This window comes from Empidonax traillii, unplaced genomic scaffold, assembly GCF_003031625.1.
Source record: "Empidonax traillii isolate 1590-97213 ecotype Southwest subspecies unplaced genomic scaffold, ASM303162v1 scaffold195:size1760703, whole genome shotgun sequence".
In the NCBI taxonomy this organism is placed as follows: Eukaryota; Metazoa; Chordata; class Aves; order Passeriformes; family Tyrannidae; genus Empidonax; species Empidonax traillii.
In genome coordinates this window covers 1,661,090-1,688,167 of record NW_020955388.1, presented here as the reverse complement: position 1 = coordinate 1,688,167, position 27,078 = coordinate 1,661,090, and the positions used below count along the sequence as shown (strand labels likewise).

Here is a 27,078-nt window from a genome sequence, read left to right as displayed (position 1 = left end):
CAGGATCTTTCAGTACAGAGTAAACCTAGAGTTGCATATGTTTTAATTAAAATCTGGAAATGAAAGATTTTATCTTCAAACTATTCTATGACATTGTCTGTGTAAACCTAATGCTGCACAGTTTAATTCTCCTGGACTTTTATGAAGATTTAGACCGCAGCAATTATTAAAGAAAGATCTGTCTGCATTATTGTCACAGATCTCCCTGTTTCCTTTCAGTGTTTTTTTAACAGAACTCTAATATAATTTGCTGACTATTTTCCACATTAAAGCATCTGCTTTGGTAAACCTACCTTTTGTTCAGCTGTCATTGTTAGACTTTGCAACCGCCCTGTCATATTTCCCAAGCTTTTTTCGAAAGCTGCTACTAGATGAGCCTGTGAAAGAAAGAGAAGACAACATTTGTCATGACAGAAGGACAATTTTCCCAGATCTATTTGATTTTTAAAAATATGTTTTTCCTCCAAGCACATCTTCTCCATCTCTTTTATATTAGTTTTAAACTCAGACTGAGCTAACTTGGAGAGATGAATCAGCCAAGTGAGCCCAGTGTTCCTCAGGCTTCTTTAGCTCCCAGTGAGATTAACTCAGGTATCTCTGCCTGGAAATGAATTATGGATTTAATGCCCTGCTTTGAGTTTACTGATATATTGGCCGAAAGGAGTCTGCTCCCAAATAGAAGTCGAGGAGCAATTATTTTCACTTAGTGGACATTTCAAAATGGGAATTCAAGTACTTTATCTTGAAAGGTAAATTTTACCTTCACAAATAAAACTCTCCAGAGAAATCCTGAGTCTCAAACAAAAAATATCACAGTTAGTTTTATAAAAGGTCATTGCTTAGTCTATTAATCTTATATTGATTATAATCTCTGTGTGTTGTGTATATAAAAGTAATGAAAAACTTATGTAAAACAAATGTAACATTTATAATGTGTTTCAAGTGTATATATAAAAGACAATCTTGAAAACTGGACGTCCTACTTCTCAGTAAGAAAAGCAATAAAGCTGAAACAGATCAAAAGATTTAAAAAATTTAAAGCTGCTTTTTTTTTTTTCCCAAACAGCCAGCATCCTACACTTGATGAAAACAAAATTTATACAAAGAATACATCAACTCTTCATTGGCTCTAACTGACATCAAGCTTTCTAGGCAAAGAAGGGCAAGTGGTCATAAAGAAACCAACAATCTAAGCCAGCTTGTACTGCCAAGGGAAAGTAAAGATTTAGTTTTCATGAAATTCCACAAAATTCCATCTATTTGTCTCACAACACCAAACATTAAAAGCAAAAAGAAATACTTATTTTCTCTTTGCCTTTCTCTTCATCTCAGAGTGGTAACAGGCAAAGTTTTGAAACATTGGCACTTGGAAATATAAATCAAACCTAACATATTTATATGCACAAATGGATTAACTGAGCTTCCTCACTGAGGAATTTTATTTTTTATTATAGAAGTGCAGGCACACACAGTGCCTGGCAAATTTTTCAGTTGCAGATTTGCATGCTTTTACATGCATAGTTTAAATTGTTTGAGTGTACGTGATTGTAGTGATTCTGAGGTATAATCAGGAAAAGATATGGTCCAAAAACGATTTTGTTCTGCATTTGAAGAGTAAGAAAACAGCTTCTTGCCTCCTTGCTCTGTATATTATCCCTCAAAGAGAAAAAAAGTTATCATATAAATAATAATGGCCTACTCTGCTTCTCCTCTTCAGTTATTAAGTGATAAGTGGCCTTTATGTTTTGTAAATAATTTTGGAGTGCTATAAAGATTTAAGTATCTTGAAAGCTCCTTCTTTTATTCTTATTAAATTTACTAAAGATTTCCTCTTTGTAAACTATATTCTTTGTAAATTATGTATTTAGTTACTTATGGTTATAGTGGTCAATACACTTGCTTTCTGCATCTGCAGGGATAATTCTTTTGGTAAAAGACTAACTTTTTATAAACATGAGACTAGATTCATATGCAATTTCTTAAGGATTAATTAGTAAATTGTGTATTTTAACATTTAGACTTTAGGCTATATTCTTGAAGTTACAATTTTAGATAAAATGAACCTGGAATATGTGTTAAATGCACCTCTGAAACCGTTGATGAATACTACATCCTTTGATTGATTTTACTATTCTGTTCCTCAGAGAAAATAAAAGTAACTAGTTTCTAAAGTTCCTTTTCACTTTAATAATTAGCTACATATTAAAAATATCTAGACTAATCAGTGGTGTTTTATTTCCAAAGATGACCACTGACCCAGAACACATTTAGAGACAGAGTAGATGCACTACTGCAGAATAAAAGCCAAATGTCTCTTCATTACACATGTTTAACAGGAAACTAATGGAGCTCACTGTTCCCTGCCTCATAAAAAAATCTATAGCTTGGCTGATGGACCATGGTTTTGCTTTACCATGAGAATTACAGTGGGGACCGAAAGCTTGCAAAGAGGAATAATTTGTTTAATTATGCATTGCTTTTGTCCATTTCTCACAATTAGACTGTAATAACCAGAGTTCTTTGGTATCAAACTATGCATATTTGTGCAGAGTATTTTCCTATTTCACAGCTACAACTTCATCCAATATTGTACGTGAATAAACCACAAGGAACTTATAGGAAAAAATAGGAACTAAAAAGCATCATTAAAAATGCCATCAAAGATCACCAAAACTGCTAAGTTATTCTGACAGCCTTTAGAGAAAGACAGCCATGTCATGACTATGGATTTTTACTAAAATTCAGACTGTGACAGAGTATATTACCTTCCTTGAGTATCATACTGAATTTTTTGCATCATAAATGTAATTGGATCAGGATGATGGATTCCTTCTACCTCATTTGAGAAAAAGACTATCAGGTCTTTATTTTCTTACAATAAAGAAACATAATTCAAAGTCCCATCAACCAAAGACTCTTCAAGAAAAAAGCTTTAATTGCATTGTTCATTAGTTTATATGTTTATTACAACAGAATATTCTTCTATGAAACACAAAGTATTAATTTTCCCCCAAAGAAATACTACACAATAAAATAAGAAAAGTTAGTTTGAAAAAGGCTAGATTATAAATATATTTCTATGTGTATTGAAGTATGCATAAAACATATGTATATATATATTCCTATTTGAGGCCAGGCTTTGCATTTAAACATCTGAATGCAAAGTAATTCAGAAAAAAATTAAAGCAAATAGACAGAAGTACCTGTGTCTTTAATAATACTCACCAGAAACTAAAAGTTCTAATTAGAAACCTATTTTACACTTGCAAATACAGTAATTTCTTTTCATTGGATTGCTAATCCTCAGTTTCTGAGGATTACTTAATTTATCTAAAAAGTTCTATTCTCATAAAAATATTTAGAAATATATATATATATATATATATATAAATTTACATTCAGTTTCTCACACCTTAGAAATCTTTGTGTTAGGTTCAGTAGTTTCATTCATGGAGTGCATACACCACTGCAATAACTCAAAAAGTAGCCTAAGTACTGCATGTACGCTAAATTCTAAAATAAAAATATGTCTTCATAATTGAATGCAGTATTTGCACTTGGAATGAGAATTAAGTAACTGGGTATTAATGGAAGTATGCCTACAGCAAAATATATCCATCATTAACATTATATATCAGATATACAGATGATGTATGATGTACAGCTCTTAATCTGTAGATCTTTCATGTATGAATTAATTATGACTTCTAGTAACATATGAAATTCCCATTAGAAATAGTCAAAGCCATGTACGCTCAGGGAACGACTTCAGTGCAAAGATGACAGATTTGATTTTAGACATTTTCTTCTTAGTAAATGATCCCAGCCAGGCAAACCCCAAATACTTCAGCTCTAGGTTTATAGCTTATCCTGGATGTGACATAGGCACATGAAACATCTGTCTTCTGATACACTTCATGATTTGAACTGGGGTGTTCAGATTTATAAAATAAAAGTAAAGAAATAAAGTTCCTCCCACCTGACACGGCTGAATGAAAGGAAGTGTGAAAGGCCAGAAGGGATCGGGCTGATTGCAAGCAGCAACTGTACATCTGGTGACCTTTTCTGTTCGCTGCCTGCTATTATCTTGTTGCTTGGCTGCAGGATAGTGGTTCAGAGCTGGCCAAACAAGAGTATTCGCCAGCGAATCCCTTCCACTTTCTACTGGCATCCTGGTTCTACTACAGTTTGTAAGCATGCAGCCTTCAGCTTTATACAGTACAAAGCACTGATCAAAGTCTGTCTGAACAGGCTGGTTCAGGCTGCTCGCTGGAATTTGAGCCCTTGTCAGTCATGTAGGAAGTCTGCTGGTTGGACACTTTCTGCTCTGAAAGCAGGCCCTTCCCTAATTAGTGTGGAGATTTGCTCTTCAGCCACACTGAGACAAGCACCAGGGATAAAGCCAGAATCTCAGAAAAATCTGTAAATTAAGCATCCAAACAACAGCTGGGTCCTGTTTGAATTTAATCATATGCAGGCAAAACACTTTGGGGTTAATCAAATGAAATAAACTGCTGAAATCAAGCATAGTACTTGAGTCCAGCCAACAAAACCTGAACAATAAATGAAACCAAATAAGAACAATTTTGGCATAGTCACCAGAAATGCTGTAACTTCCAAATGACAGACTTTAGTATAAATACTATATTAAGCAAAGGCTTGATGAAATAGGTCAAATTTCAATCTGTTGGTCTTTTAATGACATATGTACTAATGTTATCAACAGTCTTCCAGGAGAAGCAAAGAAAGGCACAAATAGTGCTGAAATGAGATAATTAAGATGCTCTTTTTTTCCCACTCCTGTACAATACTTTTGCTCAGTTCTGCAAAGGGAAATGATAACAACAAATTCACACTCGAGATGAAGTGTGAGAGAACAAGATTTCTGGCTCTTAATTGTTTCCTTCTCCAGACCACAGCAAGGAAAAAAGCACTGCCTATTTTCAGACAGGAATGGAAATTAGGAGGAGCTCAGGACTAATGCTAAGATGAATGCAATTATAGCAAAGGCATCAAAAGGGACAGTGTATTTTTCTGGTTAGCAAAGGCACCACAGAAGATACTCTGTTCTGTATGTCTTCTGCCTGCCAGAGATGGGTGTATCTACAAAGACAGGCAGTGATCAAACTTTTCTGCATTAAAATTAATGTTCAGGTTTTAGCTTACTGACGTGCAAATGTGACTCAAAATGAGGACCTTAGCAGCATTATCAACATATTGATTTGATTTTTTCTCTGAGAATAAATTCCATATATTGTCATTAGGACTATTTCTCTTAAAAATGCAGGAACTGGTGAAGTATGCCTCAGACCAGAAGACAGATGATAAATGAATACATGCAAGGAAAGCATTTTTAAGGCAGTACAAGTTCATGAAAATTAGAAGCCCATTTGGGTTTTTCATGTTTTTCAAATTAAATCAATATTTTTTAATTATTATTGTAGTTTTTAATGAAAAGTATATGAATACTGGCATTTAAATATCAATTCTGTAGTTACACTAAATGGACAAACTGCTTTACTGTCTGCAGAGTAAAGTGAGAAATGGTACCACAAGCCTGAATTATCACCCAGAACAGACACTGAGTATATGCCCACCACAGGAAAACTATTTAGTTTTAGAGATCTGACACCTCTGCTCAAAATCACAGAATGGTTTAGGTTGGAAGGGGTTTTTAATGATCATTTTGTCCAACCCCTGGCTATAGGCAGACATGTCTTTCACTAGATGAGGGGGTTGCTGGAATCAAGGTAACTCCTCATCACTCTCTAAAACTTCCTGAAAGGAGGTTGTAGCCAGGTGGGCATCGGTCTCTTCTCCCAGGCAACCAGTAGTAGGACAAGCCAGCACGAGCTTAACCTCTGCTAAGGGAGATTTAGGTTGGATATTAGAAGAAATATTTTACAGAGACAGCAATCAGACGTTGGAATGGGCTGCCCAGGGAGGTGGTAGATTCAGCATCCTGGAGGTTTTTAAGATGAGACTGGATGTGGCACTTAGTGCCATGGTCTAGTAACCACGGTGGTGTTGGATCAAGGGTTGGACTTGATGATCTCGGAGGTCTTTTCCAACCTGGTTGATTTTATTATTCTGTGATTCCTCTGGGGAACACTAGGGAACACAGAGTGGAGATGGGAAAGTCTGCCCAACCTGGCAAAGAATGAAGGTCGGTGTCTAAAATATGTGAGTTAAGGAACCCTATACCCGTTAGATATGCTGGCTATTCTAGCTATACATTCTCAAATGAATAAACCAACTCAGAATCTAGATTTTGAATTTACAAACATCACAATGTCCCACATCATCTGCTTTGCTAGTTTATTCTCAGTACTCAGAAGAGTCTGGCAATGTACACCGCTACAGATGTACAAATACCATAGATGTTCTGCAGCCACTTGAACAGAGAAAGAAGTGCTAAGCATAGCTCTTTCACATTTTCATGTGTGGCAGTCCTAAGAACACAAGCAGCTTCCAGAGCTAGAGATTATTTTCTCACAACATGAACACAGTGCTACTTCACTAACTGAAATGATTTCTTTAAAATTATGGCAGTATTCATAGATCTAAACACTCAGGACACCAACATTTCAAAGAAATGCACTCTATGGGTTGCCCAAGACATCAGGAAACTGCTTTCTTGAACTGCAAAATGATGCTCTCTTGCAACTGCATCTCAGCTTCCTTGGCAGCAGTAACTGTAATTATATTCTGATTTGCATTTAAAAATCAATATAATAGATTATTCGGTAACTATCCAATAACTTCACCTGAAACCAGAGTAACCAAACAGGATTGCAGCTCTCATTCCGTATTGGGCATTATTTTCAGATAATGTGTTCAATAACTCACATTTCCAGTATATGGCAATTGGAAGGAACATCAGGAAATATCTTTGTGAAATAGCCCAGTTTTCATTACTCATATATCAGTACTGTTGTTGCAACATTCGAATCCTAGATACACTTGTATACTGTGCTTCTTTTCACACCTGTATGCATTTTGCAGACTTTGTGAAATGGAACTCTAATGAATTTTATCAGAATATGCAAATCATGTCCCTTCTTTGGTTGTGTCTCCTTACTTTTGGCCTTTTTTTATAATTGATTCTGAAAAAAGAATGAAACTGAACAGGAAAGGACTTGTTGTCACATCCAAAGTGTGGAACCTCTCCTTTCCATTTCCACTGTCCACTTTCCACTTCTTTTAGAAATGGATTTCTTCTCCTGGAAGCAGGGGCAACATAAACATTTAATGAAGTAATTAATTTGAAAAACACCAAAATAAACAAATAGGAAAAGTCTTGCAGACTACACGTTGAGTAACAGCTATTAGCCAGTCTGATATTGGGTTCTTTGACACTGTTTATGATCACAAGCAAAACTACTTACATTTGCTGAAAGTTGAGAAGTAAGCGTAGCAACTTTCTCTTGTGATGCAACCAGCTCTCTCCGCAGTTTCTGAATTTGCTAGAAAAACAACAGACTGCTGTCAATATTTCCACAATGTCCTTTTGTGGTGGTTATTTTGGTATGTTTTCTTAAGAGACCACAAACAAGTTTACAGCATCTTAATTTCACAATTTAGTCACTGAAATATTCAGAAATACAAAATGTTAAAGTTCATTCTTAGTGTTGCTCCAACTGCTTTTTTTGCACTTAACCAGTATGTGAGCTAGGATTTCAGTTAAGAGAGCGCATATGGGCAAATGCTTAATTACCTCATAGGTAAAATCCTGTTTGAAAGGGAAACGTCATGCTTTTTTCCCAATCCCATAAGTTCCAAACATATCTTTAGTGCAATCAAGCAGAGCAGCCCTGGATGTACCCTGAGATTTTGAAACATGAATGCATTTGGGTGAGGTTTACTGTGTAGACATGATGCAACCAACATATGTTAAATGTCTACATTAGATTAAGTGACAAAAAAGTACTCCCCCACTGCCTGGCATGAAGAAGGCTTTGATGGCTACCCCAGACATAGATTTTTGCTTGTGGATGTCTAAAATTAGGTGGGGTAAAGTAGTATTTTTTTCTTTAACACAATGTTTCCTACACTCCCTGCAGTTCAAACATTCAGCCTCTTTAAACCCTCTATAATACTCAAAAACTTGCTTGACAACTTACAAAAAAAGTGTCTTTTTAAATGTGCTTGTGGACATAAAAATAAACTTAATTCAAGACTTGTATCCTTTAATGAAAAATAGAATCTTCAAGAGATTTACCTTTACATCCTGTTTACATTTCAGCTGGGGTAGCTATCTAGCATGAAGCTTGCATATCATTTTAAGCTCTTTTAACCCTATTTGAGATGTTACTGGGACTTCTGAACATTGCACTGAACTTAAGCACAGCATGGGATTCACTCTGAAAACCCTTTCATATTCAGTCATAAAAGAAATTATTCCAGACTAGAGAAGTAAAATGTGTTAAGCTAGCCTAGGAAAGGGAACATATAACAGTCACTACTAAAGACTATTGCAGTACTTTAGTTTTATGACTCCCATGAAAACCAACAAGGAATACTGCACAAGCTTTAAGAATGAACAAGTTCCTGCCCTTCCACAGTACAAAAATAGCTAGGTCATTTACACTGGCTCAGTGCAAAGGAGACAGATTATCAAGCTGTTCTCCATCCTGGAATGACTCTTTTCTTCTTACAAGTTTTCAGTTTTCAAGTGCAACTATTGAAGAAATATATATAAGATAGATATATATGTATATAAGAAAGAAATGTTGTTTCACCTCTAAGTACAGGTGCATATAGAGGGCAATAAAATTAGAAATTGTAATTTACACTACTGAGCTATGGCATGTCTCTTTAGCTTTTTTGTTCTAATTTTAAGAGAAGTGAGCTTAGATAATTCAGGTAGAAATTATATCGAAATATACTGCAGCAAGGAGGAAGAATATGTTTATTTGTTCAACTTCCTCAAAATATCTTGAAATATCTAGAACAGTAAAAATAGGAGCAGCAAAAATGCAGGAGTTGGAAGGCATGTAGCTCTGTGAAGTGGAAGTGCACCCCTTGGTGCTGTATTTTATTGCTGCTACTTCTTGGTGCCCTTTTAATACAACCAGGACTTCATTTTGAGAAAGGCTGTAATTGTATCCAGCTGCTGACCCAGGCTTGTCACCCATTCTTATACACTGTGAGGAGAAAGAAGCTATTTTCCATGTCAAATTTGATTTATATCTGAAATCAATCTGCATTGCTCTGAAATCCATCAAAGTGGTCACTTTCAGAAATTTAATATAATGCAAAATGTAAGGGAGAGAAGTTCAAAGCAATCATTTGAAGTATTTTTCTCCCAAAAGGCAGTACATTACCTTGAATTGCACAGTCCTTAAGATCCAGCACAGAGTGGTATTAAGTCTGAAATCAGACCTATCACAACTCCTCCACTCAATGCCCAATTCTCATTGATTCTTTTCATCTTTTCAGAATGGCAGCCAGGAGGCTTTCTCCAGCACAATGCTAAGAAAACACCTTCCAGTACACTAAAAGCTGCGCCAGGTTTTTACCTATACTTCTTAAAAGGTAATGCAAAGACACAGAGTGTATTTTTCCCAGTGACTAGGCAGTTTAGCCAAAGCAAGTAAACAATTAACTATAAAATAATATAATGCAACGCATAAATATAAACATGAAGAAAAGTTCTTACCTCTGAATGTGCTTTTTCTTCTGCCTGGAAGGAAATAAAGAAGAAATGGCTTAGAATCAGTGTGCAACATAATTTAGGTAACAGAAAATAAGAGCCAGCTACACTGAAGTGAAATGAATAGCTTCGTGAATCCATTACATTTAAGGAAGGTATCCAGTAAAAATAGTAAACGGAATTCCTTTCAACTTACTTGGCAAGGCTCCTGCTGAAACCCCAAAGAGTATGCCAGTATACTGACAGTATGAAACAGTGGATAAAGTGAGAATAGGACCAGAACTGCAGAAATTGCAGCTCTAAGATACAAAAGAAAATTTCCTATGCTGTCACTGCATAGACCTCAGTCTGATATAAGCAAACTTTTACACCAGAATGATTATTAGGGCCCCTAGAATTATATTTGTTTTACTGCGTACCGAGCAATATTCCTAATACAATAATAACTAATCCCTGCTAAGAAAAGTTGTCAGCACACCTGTAAAACATACTTGGGAGAAGGTGAGAGGTACTTGCAGTTTAAAGTAATTTTTTCCATACAAAATACTGACCAAAATATTAAGGGCTATCAAGGCATGGTAAAGTTTTAACCTAAACTTGCTAATATTATTTAACAATTTTAGATATTTTCCATATTGTAATGTATTATGTCATATAATGAAGCTATTTACTCAGTAGCCTTTTTTTTCAACAGGGCAAGAAACTAAACCATTGCAAGGCAAAAGTTTGAAAGTCATTCAATTTCTAAGCATGGGATTTGTGCTATTTAGGTGACATTTAGTGGACAGAGAAATCTTGCTTTAGTGGGATTCTAATGGAAAGGAATGGAGGGCCTTGAGAAAGAAACCCTTTCACAACATAAAATAAGAATCAGTTAATGTACTGGAAATCGATCCATCCCATGTCCTGCGGTGGCCCAAGTTTAGAGAAGCAGTCTAGCATGTTCTGGAGGAGAAGTAAGAAGTAAAAGGAAAATGTAGCTAGAAGAATTATCTATAAATAACACTAGAAACTCTGAGAAAACCCATGGTAAGGTTTCTGAAGAAAATTCTCTAACATTAGGCAGTCTGTGTTATTACAAATCAATATAGCTGATTTTAGGCCTGTATTAGGCATAATTTTTTTGCCATTAAAATTTTAATGATTTATTATAGAAATGTTTTATTGCTCTCCCTGGTGTAAGGGGAGAAGACTTCTGAAAAATGCCTCTCTCCATACATGCTTACCAGTTAACAGTCACTAAACAGACCATGATGCTATGATATTAACCTTTGCAACAGCTTTTGACTGGAACTACTATAATACCTCACTACATGAGGATGATTTAGTATAACGATAGTTTTGCCAGTACTGACATGACACTCGTACTGTGACACATTAACTTTCTGACCTATGTTTGCAAAAAGGAGATCTGCCTACAGAAAAAAAAAATTCCCATTATTGTTACTTCAAGCAAGCAGTGTGAGGAAAGTCACAAAGGGATTGAGGACGACCACGAAAAAAATTTAAGGTTGATGACCTTTTCCTAAAACTGCCATGTGGGGACAAGATGCTGTCCTTAGACTATCATACCTGCTGACGAAGGCAATGCTCCATGTTGTTACCAGAGCACTCCCTCACTGCACAAGGAAGCATTTCCTGTCTTTCTGAGTTCAGAGAGGTGGCTACCACAAGTCGGTTTTTGTAGGCAGTATAAGAAGTAATTGAAAAAGAAAGAAGAGGATTCTGGGGATACTATAAACTTAAAAAATAAAATCTAACAACCAAATACATCTGAGCAGTTTTTACTTAAGTTCATGCTGACACCATTGTAACCCAGGACTCAGCCATTGCTTCAAAAGACTCTAAAAGGAAATAATTATTTTTCTCCCTCTACTCCTCCTTCATATGCATGCATCCCATCCTTGTAAAGATTATTTTTTTCAATTTTTGAAATCTTAGAATATTAACATACAAATGACATGTCCTTACACATCTCCTTTGAGCTTGGCTTAGCACAATCAGTGAAGCCTAAGGAGTCAACTAAATATGTGAAAATTTAAGTGTCACCCCTACTGAGCAGGAGAATATTAAAACTGGAGAAAACCTATCATAATGTTTTTCAATTTCTCAGAGCACCAGATGTATTCACTGCCAAAACCGAATCAACCTACTACATGGCGTATTTTTCAGTAAAACAAAATGCTGCCTCTGTACATGCGTATCTCTACAAGCTAGATTTCCAGTCTATGTAAGTTAAGTTCTGAAAATCCAAACGCAAGTCCAGAAGAAAGCCAATACATAAACAGTAGAGAATGCAGAACTTCTGTGTCACTGGACTTATTCAAAGATAGTAAACCATGAAATGTCTCTTCTGACTATTGTATTCTAATTCTCAAAGAAACATTCTTCATTGAATACCTTAAAGATTTTCAACTATCCTTTGGTAATAATACATAATGATCTTGATCTTTATTTAGTAATTCATCTGAAACTCTCAACTGATTAGGCTGCAGAGAACCACTTGCACCAAGGCTTAAGACAATGCTCAAGAAATGTGACAAATATATTTGATTGAGATACTTATGAAAAGGCAGCTGCTTTGTAAATTCTGCTCAGTGATTCTGACCTGCTTAAGAAAGGTAAAAAAAGCTCTTGTGCTCCTCCTTGAATCTAGTAATAGCTGAAAGCAACTTATATGTGCCATAACCTTGTGAAGCTATCTCACAACATTCACCTGATGTGATATTGATTGTCAACCTTTTCTATACTCCACTTGTGCTTCATCTCCTGATTTATTGCTAAAAGTTTTTTTTCACAGAGGGATCAAGCAGAAGAAATTCAGTTCAAAAATCATCCCTAAAGTCAATCTGAGTAATTTTGTCACACCAATTCTTTTCTGGTCCTTTACAGATTTTTCTGCAACTTATATTATCTTGCCTGCATAATCCATTACTTAAGGAGCGGGGCTCAGCTGCAATGTGAATTCACAGTCATAAATTTCAGAAAATATGTATAGGATGAACCTGGGTAAACAGTTTAAAGTTTATTTTGCAGGAAAAATGCTGTTCATTGGTAATATTTCCAAGATATTCTATAATATTGAAGTAAGTAAGTATTAGTAAACTCTTGCTACATTAGACATCAGAGCACACTTACTGACTGGATGCTGAAAGCATCCTGTGTCACTCTATAATTCAATTTTTACCATCTATCAGTTTCATAACATTCTTCTAAAATTTGACATCAAATCTTGAATTATAATTTTGGACGCCACTTCCCATGCAAACTGATCGTAGTGTCTCATAGACAGGAAAATAGTTCTAAATATTTTTCGACCACCACCATGTAAGTGAGAAGCTTTACTTTGAATGTTAATCCTACCTCATGTGCAGCCAGTCTGCATATACATTCTATGTCCCCAACCTCTACCACCTCTTCCCCACTTCCAAGTAATTCAGGACTGGTCTGGACTGGAATTACTTGCAACTTGCAGTTTAAGGCCTGGACAAACCCAATGCATGTGTTCTTGATGGATGATTCAGATATGCCTTTGCATGAACCTTTTTCTGATTAAACGCAACTCAGAGAGGCACCTGGAAACATGGAGAGGACACAGACTTTTCACGCATGCATGGGGTGAAAGCAGTTAAGTGGGTTTCTCTCCTGTGGAAAGGGGCTACTACAGCATGTAATTGTAGTTAGCAAACAGGTTGAAAAGCAAAAGTTGTGTATCCTCAAGGCAATGTCCAAGCACATTAAACTGCTCCCATATGGATGATTTCTTGTTAGTAGAACAACTGAAGCAATAAGTTATGCAAAATACATAACCCCCCCATAAGATAATAAAAAAAACATATTAAAACAATAAAATAGAGAAAAAAATCAAACCCAGAACAACTTCTGGAGCTAGAAACAAATCTAATTAGTCTAATTAACAAAAATTAAATTTTTTAAAGTTACTCTTCTCTTTTTAAATAACATCCAAATGTTTTAATTTGCAAGAAAGATCAGTAAACATGTAAACTGCAAATTGTATCTCCCTTACCCTAAAGCAATCTTGTGGTTTTCAAGAAGTGTACCTCAAAGAGTGCCAAGATATAATTACTTTGTAAATTGTGCAATTACAAAACTAGCTGAAATTAAGCAAAATCATTCATAATTATGAACTACAATAGCATAAGGACCCCCCTTAAAGAGACACTCTTAGACCATTATCTTCTTTTCAGCTTTCAAAATGTATACTAGGTGATTTTAAACTCTTATAAGCAATAAACAGAAAAAGATGAAATTCATGTTTTCCAAAGTAGCATGCAGTAATACAAAGTTCAAAATAAACATTCCTACTTTATTGAGGTAAAATTTTAAAATTCTTCCAAATCTCAAAGTATTGAAATTGTCATGAACAATGAACAAGAACCAAGGCAGGGAGAACTTTTTTTTACAATGTCAATACTCACCGTAGAGTAGAGAGAGGATGTGCTGGAGACAAGCGATAATGAGGACCCATGTACTTAAAAAAAACATAAAAATAACACGAAATATTGATAAAAGCATAACTCATGTAGCTCAATAACTAAACAAGTTTTTAAAACGAGATCCAATTTTCTACAAAGAGCAATTATGAGTATAGAAATCTATTGATAGATTTCCCTGCATTTAGAAAGATTGTCCTATACAGATAAAACACTTTGTGTGTATAAGGCAGGAGAGTGAGCCTATGACATTCAGTGTTATCATCAGCAAACCAAGCATCTCTTTTGTTGTTTTGACAAGTAATCACTTGATAAATACAGTCTTTAGAGAAACTAGAAATTGAGCTGTTTATACATCTGTCCTAAACCAAGCAAATTATTTTAATAAGAGACAATGCTTTGGAGAACAATTCACATTCCCTGGTGTGAGCTCCCAAGCTTTGTGAGCACAATGTTGACTCGTGTAGTCGTGGTCCATGGGAAGGGGTTACTGTGAGACACAGTGCCATTATTTCCACTAATTATCAGTGGAGTCAGTCTCAAGAGCATCGAGTGAATGTTGTAGGGCTGCAATTTAAAAAATGGAGTACCTGGCCAGTCTGAAAATGGCAAGCGAAGACTAAAATTGAAACAAAATTGCCCCTTCTGCTTCTGACGAGTCTTTTGAGGAAGGCTACACCCATAGAGAATTTAAAAGAAATAATTTATTTCATTATCTCTTTTTATTTTTGTTTCACAAGTTTTTCTGATATTTATAATCTGCCAGGGTTTGGCAAATAAATTATTTTGCTTTAACAACTACTTGGCATCTGTATGCCAAAAACTGACACAAGAATATTTGGATTAGCCAAATAGACTTTAAATCTAGTTTTGTAACTAGGCAAATATTTATAAAAATGCAGTACACTGAACAGTGAAACTCTACGGCTGCCAATATATGTTTGGTTTTCAGCCTCTGGTTTAAATCTCTCAGCTAAACTCCCATTCTGGATTTAAACACAGTGATTCTATGCATTACCTCACTTTCTCTTTAACGTTCCTCAGAGCTCCTATCTTAAAATACATTTGACCTTCCAACAGCATCATTTCATGTTAATCTCTAATGACTGCAAACTGCTGAAAACTGTTTATTATCACTGCACTGACTTTCATTTACTCAGGCTGATCATCGTTATCCACTCCAGCTGGATATGAAACATAACCAATGAAGAAGCTTTCATCAAAGCCACTGGTGACCCATTATTGAAATTCTACATTTAGCACCTCTTTTTCTATGCATAAATTATTTTCCTTGTTTTTTCTATTATTCTTCCACTGTTTGCTTTAATAATTCTGTTCCTCAGCAAAGGGTCTGTAGTCAGCTCTGTCCTTGAATTATGTGATATGCTTCTGTGCAGTCAGCCATCCTCTCCGTGCTGGTAATTCACAGCTTGAGTTGTCCTGTACCCTGCTGCTAGTATTACATACCCAGATGTCTGCCTGATATATCATCTAAAATACAGTAAAAGGAATCAAAAAGTAGAAGTGTTAGTTTTCTGTTGTTTCATCTAGGACTTTTTTTCTCCCTTTTATCTCATAGCTATGAGCTTTAGGGCTAGGAAGAGACTTTTTTATTTGCCTATTATAAAGATCATTTATATTGTCATCGCTTAGCAGTAGAAAAGATTGGTGAGATAACATTATAGAGAGAATCTCCATGGAATTTTAGTTGTCTTTTTTTTTTTTTTAATTAAAAGGTGTGAGAACTTTGTGCTCAGGGGAATTCTGCAAATAATCAGATTTACCAGAAATGTTAGACAGAAGAAAATTTTACAGTGCATTTAATTAGAAGTTGTCAGGTACTCTGTGATTAAAAGAGAGCAAAACCAAAACCAAACAGTAAAATATTTCCCAAGTTTCAGGTGTTGCACGTAGCATTAAAGAAAGCAGAACAACAGTAATCTGCATAAAGTAGTGAGTTCAGATTAAATGACAGAATTTAAATAAAGAAATTCACATAGTGTTTGCTGAAGGGGGATGCTCAGTAGCACTGGTGTTTGGGGAAAAAAAAGTAAATACAGAAGTAGGAATAAGAAAGCATAGAAACACAGTAGTCAAGGTACGTTCAGATATTCCAGATTTAGAGGCAAAAAGAATAAAAGAATGGCTTCCTTTCCTCCAATATTTCTTATAGAGGATTTGTACATCTATGAGATACACAGCAGTGCATATTACTGGGTGAAAGAAATACCTTCCATGTTTTAGGGCAAGGAAGGCCTGGGAGGTTTTTATGTTGTAGAAGAAATATTTTAAAATTTTACTGCACTTTGGATGCCTATTTTGGGACTGATTTGCTGATCCAAATAGTAATTCAGGCTTACCTTCTTCCATGCTGTCCCTGAATGAACCTGAATGACTAATCGCTCGTGGTCTCTCTTCTAAGGACGTAGCACTGCCACACAGTTGGGAGTCATCATATAAATCAAAAGAAGTGTCTTGTGCAGGGATGCTGTTTGAACGCATCATGCTGGGTCCAGGAAGGTTAAACTGTGATAGGTTGGTCGGACTCACTAGAATACAAAGCCTTATTAATGAAGCACATTTCCATTAAGTTAATTTTGGTTCTGCACAAAACTGTAATGTAGGATGAGCATGGTTAGGTGGACTTCATGCTGTTGAGTAACTGAAAGGCTTTTATTCCTACATTTAAAGCCAACACAAAAAGGGGAAGCAGATGACCTTAAAGGAGATGGAACTGGATGAGACTAATCCTGTAAATCACATGGTAACACTAACACTGGTGTCTGAACACACTTTTTCACTTTGTCAGCCCAAGACAGAAAATAAACAGCAGAGATGCAAAAGTTAAAAAGGAATAGGAAGTCATAAGTATTTTTCATAAGTATCTCAATTAATTAGTATCTGTATTTTATTGTTATATGCCTACGTTACTGGCTACTGTTAAAACCAAGATTTATTGGCATATGCAAGACATTTATCCTTTGATTTTCAGGAGCACCTACCACTATGTGAGGCGAAATATCCTGCACAGGCCAGTTGAATCTCATCCTAATAAACAGGTGTAGTCTGTTCACTCATGGTTGAAATCCAGAACAGCACTGATGAACCTACTTTAAGCTTTTGCAAAGTTTGTTTGCCAGCAGGAAAGAAAGTCTGGTTATGGTACACCTGGACCACACAAACTCAATGCCTAGAAGGAAATCTGTCTAACCAAATTCAGCCTCAATGTTTGGACTTTTATTTTATGTCACGCAGGATGTGCCTTAATTTATAAACTACCAGAACAGCTGTGTTGTGAGAAAAAATTACTCCATAGAGCCACTATAATGGAAAGAAACAAAGGACAATGACAAAATAAATTCTAAACCCCACAATTTCATTGGTCTCTGTTTTGAGTACAAGAACTATAAACAAAAAGGAAAAGAAACCCTGATTGCAAAGAGCTATGTCTAAAACTACAGGAGGAAAGTTCAAAGCAGTGCTTTGCTTAGCCAGGATCCAATTTAATTTTTAGAAGTAGCTTTGTTCAACGCTTTTTCCCATATGTAATAAAGACCAACATTTTTATGTCTGATCAAATTTCTTTTGAGTGACTGTAACCTACAGACGCCATAAGCTGAGACAGCTTATTGTGAACCTAGGTATGTGTCAAGTGCAGGGCAAATAAGTAGCTTTCTATTAGGAATTAAAGAAAAAAAAATAAAGTTATTAAGAAAACTAGACTTGTTTTAGGTTAATTTGAAATGAGATACAGGTGAACCAAACCTAAATCTTGACCTCTAATCAAATAAATCTGCAATGTGAATCACGTGCCAAAATACTATACTGCATTCAAGGTTAGGATTTGGATAGGGCCCAGTGCAGTTACAGCCAGGTCCAGCTACTGAAACACATTGGAAAGGTCTATCTCAAAGCAAACTTCTGTGTAGGAAAAAAAAATTTTTACTGTCTGGATGACATTCACTAAAATCACAGAAAAGAAACCTACTGACTGTGAAACTCAAAAATTAGTAGCTTTGAACTAGAAGGTAATTTCCAGCTCTGCCTCAAATTCCTATCTCCTTGGGTAAGTCATAGAGTATCTGTGCATTTTTTTCTGTGTACAAAATAGGAGGTACCCTGGGCCACTCCATTAACACTGTGAGCTTCCCTTTATTAGTGAGGTACCACAATATGGTGATGTAGATCTAAAATAAACTACCTAGTTTGGCAGACTAAGAAATATGAATGGTTGAATTTTATGATGCTGTTATAGAGTGGGTGAAATAGTGAAGGGAAACAGCATTTACCAAGGTTGGAAAAGTGATATTTTCCAGTTGCAGATGAAGACATAGCTGAAGGAGAAACAAGTGGGGACTGACTGCCAGTGTCTTGCAGGCCTCCAGTTGAATGGGAGCGTAGCCATTCCTTGCCTTCCTCCTGACTTGTCTGCCGGGATGATGGTGTATATCTGAAAAACCACAGCTGACATGCTCAAGACAATGACAAGGTGATGTCTTGGAAAGAAACAGTCACATAAATACCCTTCACCAGTTAGATAGAACAAAACCCTTGGAAAGCAGCAAGTCTAGCCAAGTGATTATTACCAGGGGTTTCAACAAGGTAAAATTTACCATCAGACTACAGCAGAAAAATGTACAGGACTTGAAGCCCCTTTCCGCTTAATCCCCCTCCCCAAAACACCATTCTTTTCCTTTGAAGAGATATGGTGATAAACATTGCAGACAGACAACTGAGCTGACAGGAAAGGACTTCAAAGCTATAGGAAGTGTACAGGTTGATGCAAAAGCTCGGAAGCTGTATGGTTAGGATGGGGAATGAACAGACTAGAAGCCAAGAAATGTGAGTAGCCACTTACAAGATGACATCTGCCACAGATCCTGTGGGCAATTGGTTAGATGATAGGAGTGAAACAGATCAACAACTCTGAAAAAGGAATTTGCATTGGTAATGACAGCTACTCATGGTCACACACATGAGGTCTGCTGCTCTGAATGCTACAGGGATTGTGTCCTGCCCCAAACTGGGGGGGAGGGAAAGGGACAGGAAAAATCCACAATTAGCAGAAACAAGTTCTCTGGAAGGAAGAAGTCTGGCAATCAAATCATTCATCAGCTGCTTCCTATGGCAAACCAATGAAACGAGTGTAATGTGACACATGGGCTAAGAGGGAGAACTGGGAACTCACTGGCTCAGCCTCTCTTCGTTAGGCTGGAAGAAGAGCAATTCTGGCAGTGGTTAAACATTAAAATGTGCAGGCAGTGTGGATCTTAATCAAGAGTTTGTTTTCAACAATGTCTGCAATAGCCTGCTTTGTTCAGCACAATATGCTGCTGCTAAATGAGCACCTTTTCACCCACTGTCATGAGCCATCAGTGTTCCCCAAACAGCAGAAGAGGAGAAAGGGCTTTTGATATTCTGGCTTCAGGCTCATGAGGCACAAGTGTTTCTGCTTAGAAAGAAGATTAAATGAACATGTTAGTTCTTGTGTTGTGCTTGGGGTTTTGTACAGTATTTTATGGCACTAAACCATCTTGTTCTTATTAAATATTTACTTCCTTTCCCCTTTCAAAATGACACTACGATATTTTGTGGTAGAGCACAGACTTACCAAGTGGTTATCACATTGGAAAGATGGCAATATGAGAATTAAGGATCTGAGTTTTGGACTGGGATCTCTGCATATTAAATCAAACTGTAATTTTTTCTTGGCTAATTGATCAGGCTTACATGCCTATAAGCAGTTTTCCCACTCCATTTCACTTTCAGCTTGCAGCCGCTATTACAGCTGTACAGCCACAAACCTTGATCATCCCACTGTACCCTTGCAGAGTTGCGATTATGCCTCTTTTGTGTCTTCCACCTTTTCCATTCTCTCCAAATCCAAAATGATTGTTTTGGGATAACAGGAGATTTGATTAAATTCTTATTAAGGAACAGCTAGTGCAGAAGGTGCTTTATAGTGATAACAGTTTAGCACTATCTTAAAATTTCATAAATATTATTTATCCACAACTCAAGAGATTTACTGTGTAATTTCAGTGATTGGAAGGCTGCAGAGTGTCTTTGTGCATGCACATATATCCTTGCTTGCCAAATCTTTTTCCTGGATTGGGGAGATAGTCTTCTATGCCTGATGAGACCAGCCAAGTTACCTAATGATCCCCTCTTTTAACCATGGAGTAGAGAAGAAGGTGGATAAATTCTGTTTTCTGTGATGAAGACAGCTCTATTTAGTAAGGAATTAGTAGCAAAACTGGACTCTGAGTATTGCTGGATAGGGACCCAGAAGACTATCTGGAGCAGGATTCATTTTATACTTACAAACCTTGGATAGTAAAGTTAGTATTTCTTAGCCCTACCCTTTACTAGATCTTCAATTCAAATTGCATGAGTGTTTCCATTTAGAGTTCAAGTTCAGATCCACCTCTAAAATCTTGTTTTTCTCACTAATGTTTTCAATAATTAGTCCTATTAAACTGCATAAGTGTCTTGTTATATCTCTTTTAGCTCTCCAGGATTCAATGCCTTTTAAGATTCATTGCATAAGGAAATGATCCTTAAAAGCAAAAAAGTATTTACTTTTCATGACATATCTTGAAAGAAAATTTATTCATTTGGCAGACTTGGAAAGAAAAGGTCCGTTGTTAAAATTTACATTTTCTGGTTTGAATCTAAATTCCAAGAATTCTGTTGTAAACAGGATCAACAAAAGGAGAAAGAAAAGTAGAGGCAGTGTAGAAAAGCTTACAGGAAAACAAAGAAGGATCAGTCATGCTCAAAAAAATATATACCTTAATCCCTTTTTGGGTAGTGTATTTCTGTCAAGCTGCATGCTGTTAAAACAAAAAAAATCCCTAAGGACATACAGTAAACAGGACTGTTCAGAATAACAAATTTTAAAGCTCTAGGTTTCTGTGCATAACAGAAGGTTATTTAATGCCTTTTAATATAACTTCCACGCTAAATCCCTTATTCCTTGGAGGGGACAATAGGACATGGACTGCTGCACATTCACTTTTCATCTAGATGTGCTCTGGGCTGGGTCAATAGTAATTTGGAGATTGTCCAAGTCAGAAAGAAGTGCTTCTTTACCACTTCTAACCTTCCCACAGCTTCACTCTGCAATCTGTATGAGAATCATATGGTCACAGCATGAATCTTTATTTTTCACAGTTGCCTATGATAAGCCAATAGATTTCAAAAAGAAATTAATGTTGTGGCACCTGCTAAGGGGCAGCATGGCCTTGCCAGAAGCCAAATAACAGCTCTGCATGCAGAAATATGGGCTAAAGATACAGGCTCTTGGCTATGCTGAGGGGCTCTCATAGTAGTGATAGTGCGGACAATGAAAAGTGGCACCAGAGCAACACTGTTCCATATTCATGCACATGGTGTCTGAGCAGCTCATTACCCAAAATCTATAATCTATGGCTGGAATTTTCCTCATTTAAACCTCATCACTAGAAGCGCATCCACCAGCCTTCCTTCCAACAACCGTCATTTGGGCATTTCATCATAAAGTCTTGGTAATTCAGTCTCTGACTAGTGTGGGTTGAACTAGTTACCATCAAGCATTTTTTCCTTAAGAATATAACTTAGTGTCACTGTATGGATTAAATGGTGAAATGACTTTAGAAAGTTTCTGTACTACATATCATAATCACATCTCTGAGAGCAACAGTAACTTAGGATGCTTCCTACCCAAGAAAACTCTCACACCTTTATTAAAGGTGGTTTCCTATTTTGTTGGGAGTGATGGGTGTCCTACTGTCTTTAATCTTCATCCAAGTAGGTAAAAAAAGTGAAAACACTGTTGGCATTAACAATCCCTTAATATTAGGGCTCTAACTAATGGATGCAAAGCTCCTGCCAACAGGAAGTTTTATAAGCAAATTTAATAATTTAATAAGGGCTTTGTTCTGCATGTGGAGAAAGGAAATGTAAGGAGAAACTTAGCAGAATTTTAGCATAGGTATCATAGTCCATGTGAGAGTAGTCCCATGTGGGACAGAGGATATATTTTCAGCATTTTGCTCCCAACATAACTAATGGGACCAAGAATGGTTGATAAAAAGCCAGCACAAATTTGAGTGCATGATTCACTTATTTTTTAGTCCGTTATAGAGAAAAATGGGGCCTTGATGTTCTTTTATATACCTTTATGCACCTCTAAATTTTAAAAAAATTAAACATGATCATAATAACACCATTTTCTCCTGCAAATACTTAAAAATCCTAATACACAATATATTTCTAATATTAATTTAACTTGAAGATATATGTATTTCAAAATAATTGATAGCACATTATCTAAAAATAAAGGAGTCGGTACTCCTTTAAAGTAATCCACAAGCCAAAATTTATGTCAGTCAGTTAAGTAGGCTAGTAGAGACCATAGGATTTTGCAAAAAAACTTTTGAATTCAGATACTCAAATGAAATAGGGGTGAATATTCCTCAACATAAGCATGGAGTTGTTGCAGCTGCATAAAAGAGAGTGTAGCAAATACTCATTATATGTTTTTAAAATACTAAAGCTTATGAAGACAATCCTAGATTTCAGATAATTGTATGAAATCATTAACCATGGTTTCATGTAACTATTACTTCAGACCAATAACTTTTAGTATCTAAAATCATTCATCCACCAAAAGCTGAGGACAATACATCTACAGAAACTGGACTTTTGGTAAATAGAACTGAATTTACTTTATATTTCTAAGGATGATATGATAAAAAAGTCAGTCCTTTCCTAAAAGAATCAATGCATACATGAACAAATACAAATAAAGTGAGGATAAGAATACCATAATATTCCTGATGTTTTCCTTTGCCATTTCAATTGCAAAAAGCATTCTTGGAGGAAGATGCATGCAGATGTAGGCTGAAGTTATTAAGCCCACTGTATCTGGTTCTCTTTTATTTATTTTGCAGTGCTGAAACTCACTGCAACTTCTATTATAGAAAGCCTTTCAGTTCTCAGTTTCCTTCCTGCCCTTGGTGTGGAGGTTACCTTGGGAAGAGGCCATAATACTATACCCTTGTGCTATATATATAACTGTTTCAGAGATGTTTAGGGAATAAAACAAATTACTGCAAGCTAACAAACAACTAGAGAGGTATGTGACAGGCTGGGCTAAGCTGATATGGGTCTTATAACTGAGTTTCTACAAATGGTTAAGGACATAAGAAAATCTGATACATGATGCACTGTTTCACACCTTAAAACCACAACCATCAATTATGATGATAATTTAAAATAATTGAATGTTTTGAAGAGTGTAGGTGAATTTCAATGCACTTTCATGGCCTTCAAAATGAAGCATTCTTTTAAAGCAAACCAGAAAAAGCCGGTCATGTAATTAGAAACCACTTCCACTCTGCTAATCTTAAAATGCAGCTATTACTGCTGCTGAGATCACTGTTAATGCCTATATTTCTGCATTTTTAAGCACCTCTTGCTGTGTCACTCACACCAAGCAGAAGAAAGTCACAAATCTGCAATGCCCAACAGCAATTAAGCGTTTGAAAGAACTTGTGGTGACGTGTCCACCTGGAAAATGCTATAATTAAAGCAATGATATTTCACCAATTAACTCCTGCAGATGTCTTTGTTTTAGAAAATAAGTACCTGCATGTTTTATTTTGATGCCTTTATATTTTTGTAAGGTAAAATACAAGTGTGCTCCCATACAGAGAGCTACACTGCTATGACAACAGAATTAGACCTGTCTAAACAAATACTGCTAGTGCAAAACCAAAACCAGCAAAAGGCCTGAGATATGCAAAATCTGCTGAAAAAGTAAATATTTTGTTAATATTTATTGAGCCTATTTCCTTGCTATTACAATATATAAGAATCTCATTGAATAATACAAAATTTGGCTGCAGTAAACTTCAACCCTTCACTCCAGAGTTGTCAGGGAGCTCTGTGTTGATGTCATACCATCATTCAGTGGGTAGCCTGAAGACTGTCTGTGGGCAATGTGGACAAATATAGTAAAGACCTTGCAGATTTGCTGTCTCCATGGCAGGTGACTGATTTTTTGGAGGCAGTTAAGGGCTACTCTCCTTCATAGAAAACTCAGACATTTTGTTCTCATTTTCTGGGTTCTTTCCAGCTGCATCAAATCTTTCATAAAACTTCATGTCCCCAAGTCTTCAACTTAAAGCCTTAACACAAAAAGGTAGAGTGGGATACCTACTTTCTAAGACTTATATGCGATATTTTCATTTTCAAAATGTTTTGTCCCAGCAATGGCACTATAACTCCTTAGACACTTTCTGCAAAATAGCCTCACCATTTTCCATTTTGTATCTGTTCAAATATATCCTACCCTGTTATATCCCTTTAGACAAACAAGCTTTTGATCACTAATCCTCAATATGTCTTTACCAACCAGTCAAGCATCTTTTTTTTTTTCCCTGTTTGCTCATGAGAATGTTATTTGGAATAGCACTTAAAGCTTTACTAAGTTTAGGATTTTTATTGTATCTACTAATTCCTTTCCTGTACTCAAAAAGCCTGTTTTCCTGCAAATGAATTAAATTAGTCTTACTTAAAAGACTGTTTATGACTTATCCCATGTTATCTGTCCCTTAACCCATTTTGTTTAATATTCTTTCCCTGCAAGGTCGCCGTCCCATACTTCCCTCACCATCCATCCCAAGGTCATCCTCACTCCATCAGCACAGACCCATTGAAAACTCTGCTTCAGTTCTAATGACTGCAGGGTTATTTCAGAAGTACTGAAATGAAAAGTTCATCAATAAACCGGAGTAATTTTTAACCTTTTCATTTCCTCTTAGTATGCTTGCCATTAGTGAGACTTATCTATCAAATTGCAGTTCAAATGTGCTTCAGTGAAGCAAACCAATATTTTTTCCTATTGTCTATCATTACCTTTCAGTTTTTCCTAGGCTTTCTCTGCTTGCTTAACACTGCTTCCTAGTTGTATCTCATTGTACACTTCAGTCTTTCTGATTTTGTCTCTATATTATCTTAGTATATCTGACTATACAGACTGCTGATTCAGTCTTTTGCAAGCTCTAAAGTGACTGAAAAAAAGAGAAAAGGCTCCTTCACAAATAATATTTTATGCCATGCCATGATATAATTAGCATTGCCAGAGGCATTTAAAATATAATCTGAGTTTACAAAGGAAAAAGGATATAATCTGCTGCCAAACCTATCTGTCTCCAATACAGCAAATTAATGCTTTTGGTATGGAAAAAATACTTTACTACATGTAAGTTTTAATGTATAAAAGAGTTTAGAAATAATTTAGCACTTGTATCAGACCCTTCAGAAAAACCAAACTGCAAAAACCCTACTGAGGCTATAACTCAAGAAATTATACCATTTACTCAAGGTACATACATTCCTCTGAGGCCAGATCAACATAAAAAAAGGCTCTCTCTATACTCAATCATAATATCCCCATATGCACTAATCTGAAACTTAAAAATATTGCCAAAGGCAAAGTATTTGGAACACTGAAATTAAGTCAGTGAACAAATACATAAAGTATTAGTAGTGGGGGTTGCTCAGGAGCTTATGCCAAGGCATTAACATTTGAAATGTGAGGTTTAATATACTCTGTATAAATATAATCTTTGGCATAAATTCATACCCTTCCCCATCTATTGACCTCAGCATCCATATATGTAGCACTGATGGATTTTATAAGCTAAGTATTAATAATTGGCCTCCTAAGAAACATTGTCACATTCGGATCATGGCGCACAATTCAAATCCCTATTTAAGAATTAAAGGCACAGTGCAAATTACAAATTACTCCTGTATCAGTGTATTTTTATCTACTGTTGTCAGCACACATTATATTGGTACACATATATGTTCTATAGTGTTGTACTTATTGAGATGCGTGATTTTTAGCTGATGTTGTAATACTTGTGAATGTAACATAAGAGGATGAAATGTGTGAAAAGTTTCCATCTAGACTTGTCAAAGGGTTTTTTAGCATTATGGTTTTGACTGCAGGTTTTTTTAATGTTGGTTCTCTGAAGTGAAATCTATATATGGAAAGGATTGGTGTTGAAAAATCTCAAGGTTTATATAGAGGGGGAAAAAATCTTGACATTTTATATAAAAGATCTATTTTTACTTTAAATGATTGTGTGGTTAAACAACTAACTAAATTTATAATATAAAAACTAAGTTTAAAATATAATGAATCAGTATAATTTTCTTTTTTGGATCAAAGGCTAATAAAATATTTGCTATTGACTTTTAGTCCCCCATGTGAGATAGGAGTTTCACAGTCAAATCTTGAAAATTTTTACAGGAAGTAAAAATTATTTAGTGCCTAGCAAAGATTGGTTTTTTTCTCTCTTGTGAAAGTCAAATAAATGTTCCACCAAAAAAAAAAAAAAAAAAAAAAAAAAAAAAAAAAAAAAAAAAAAAAAAAAAAAAAAAAAAAAAAAAAAAAAAAAAAAAAAAAAAAAAAAAAAAAGGGAAAAGCAAACAAAAAACTTGGTACAACTGTTCAGGCTGGTTGCACCTCTTTATAATGTAACTTATATGGTAAAATGTCTACATATCAAAAAGGTCTTTAATAGAGCAAACAGAGGAAAACACTTCCTTGAATTTTCTTATTCCAGACCCCTGCAAGGACTGAGCATATAGTGAGGATCCCATCTTGTCAACTGTCTCCCTGCCAGTGCAAGTGCATTTCAGTAAGGATCTGTAATAATCACCATGTAAGAAGCAATTTGTCAGGGCTGAGTATTTTAAGGGAGGACTGGTCAGCTGAAGGCCAGGACCAATCAGCTCTGCCTGTGTTTTGAGCTAATCTGGAAGCAAAGTGGTGGGGTCCCACAGCTGGAGGTTTGCTCACAAGAGGGCAGTGATCTTTGGATCTGCCGGTTGGTGGGACAGCATGCAGGAATCATTTTGTGGCTGTTGGCTGTTTAAATTTGCCTTTAATTAGAAAATTTTCCCCTT

General features: G+C 35.9%; 1 protein-coding gene across 8 annotated transcripts in view; it reads right to left on the bottom strand.

The window, feature by feature from the left end:
- The window catches only part of NAV3 (neuron navigator 3), a 376,614-nt gene that overhangs the window by 29,546 nt on the left and 319,990 nt on the right, over window positions 1–27,078 (bottom strand). For 5 of the 8 annotated variants that reach the window (XM_027886771.1, XM_027886768.1, XM_027886769.1 and 2 more), the window contains 7 exons: window positions 20,904–20,945; window positions 18,399–18,559; window positions 16,470–16,658; window positions 14,095–14,147; window positions 9,662–9,685; window positions 7,389–7,466; window positions 294–377 (listed from right to left, as the gene is read on the bottom strand). In XM_027886771.1, the coding sequence (XP_027742572.1) occupies window positions 294–377; window positions 7,389–7,466; window positions 9,662–9,685; window positions 14,095–14,147; window positions 16,470–16,658; window positions 18,399–18,559; window positions 20,904–20,945 (631 nt within the window). The remainder of the gene's footprint in view (window positions 1–293; window positions 378–7,388; window positions 7,467–9,661; window positions 9,686–14,094; window positions 14,148–16,469; window positions 16,659–18,398; window positions 18,560–20,903; window positions 20,946–27,078) is intronic. The other 3 variants (XM_027886774.1, XM_027886770.1, XM_027886773.1) reach the window with 1 other exon arrangement.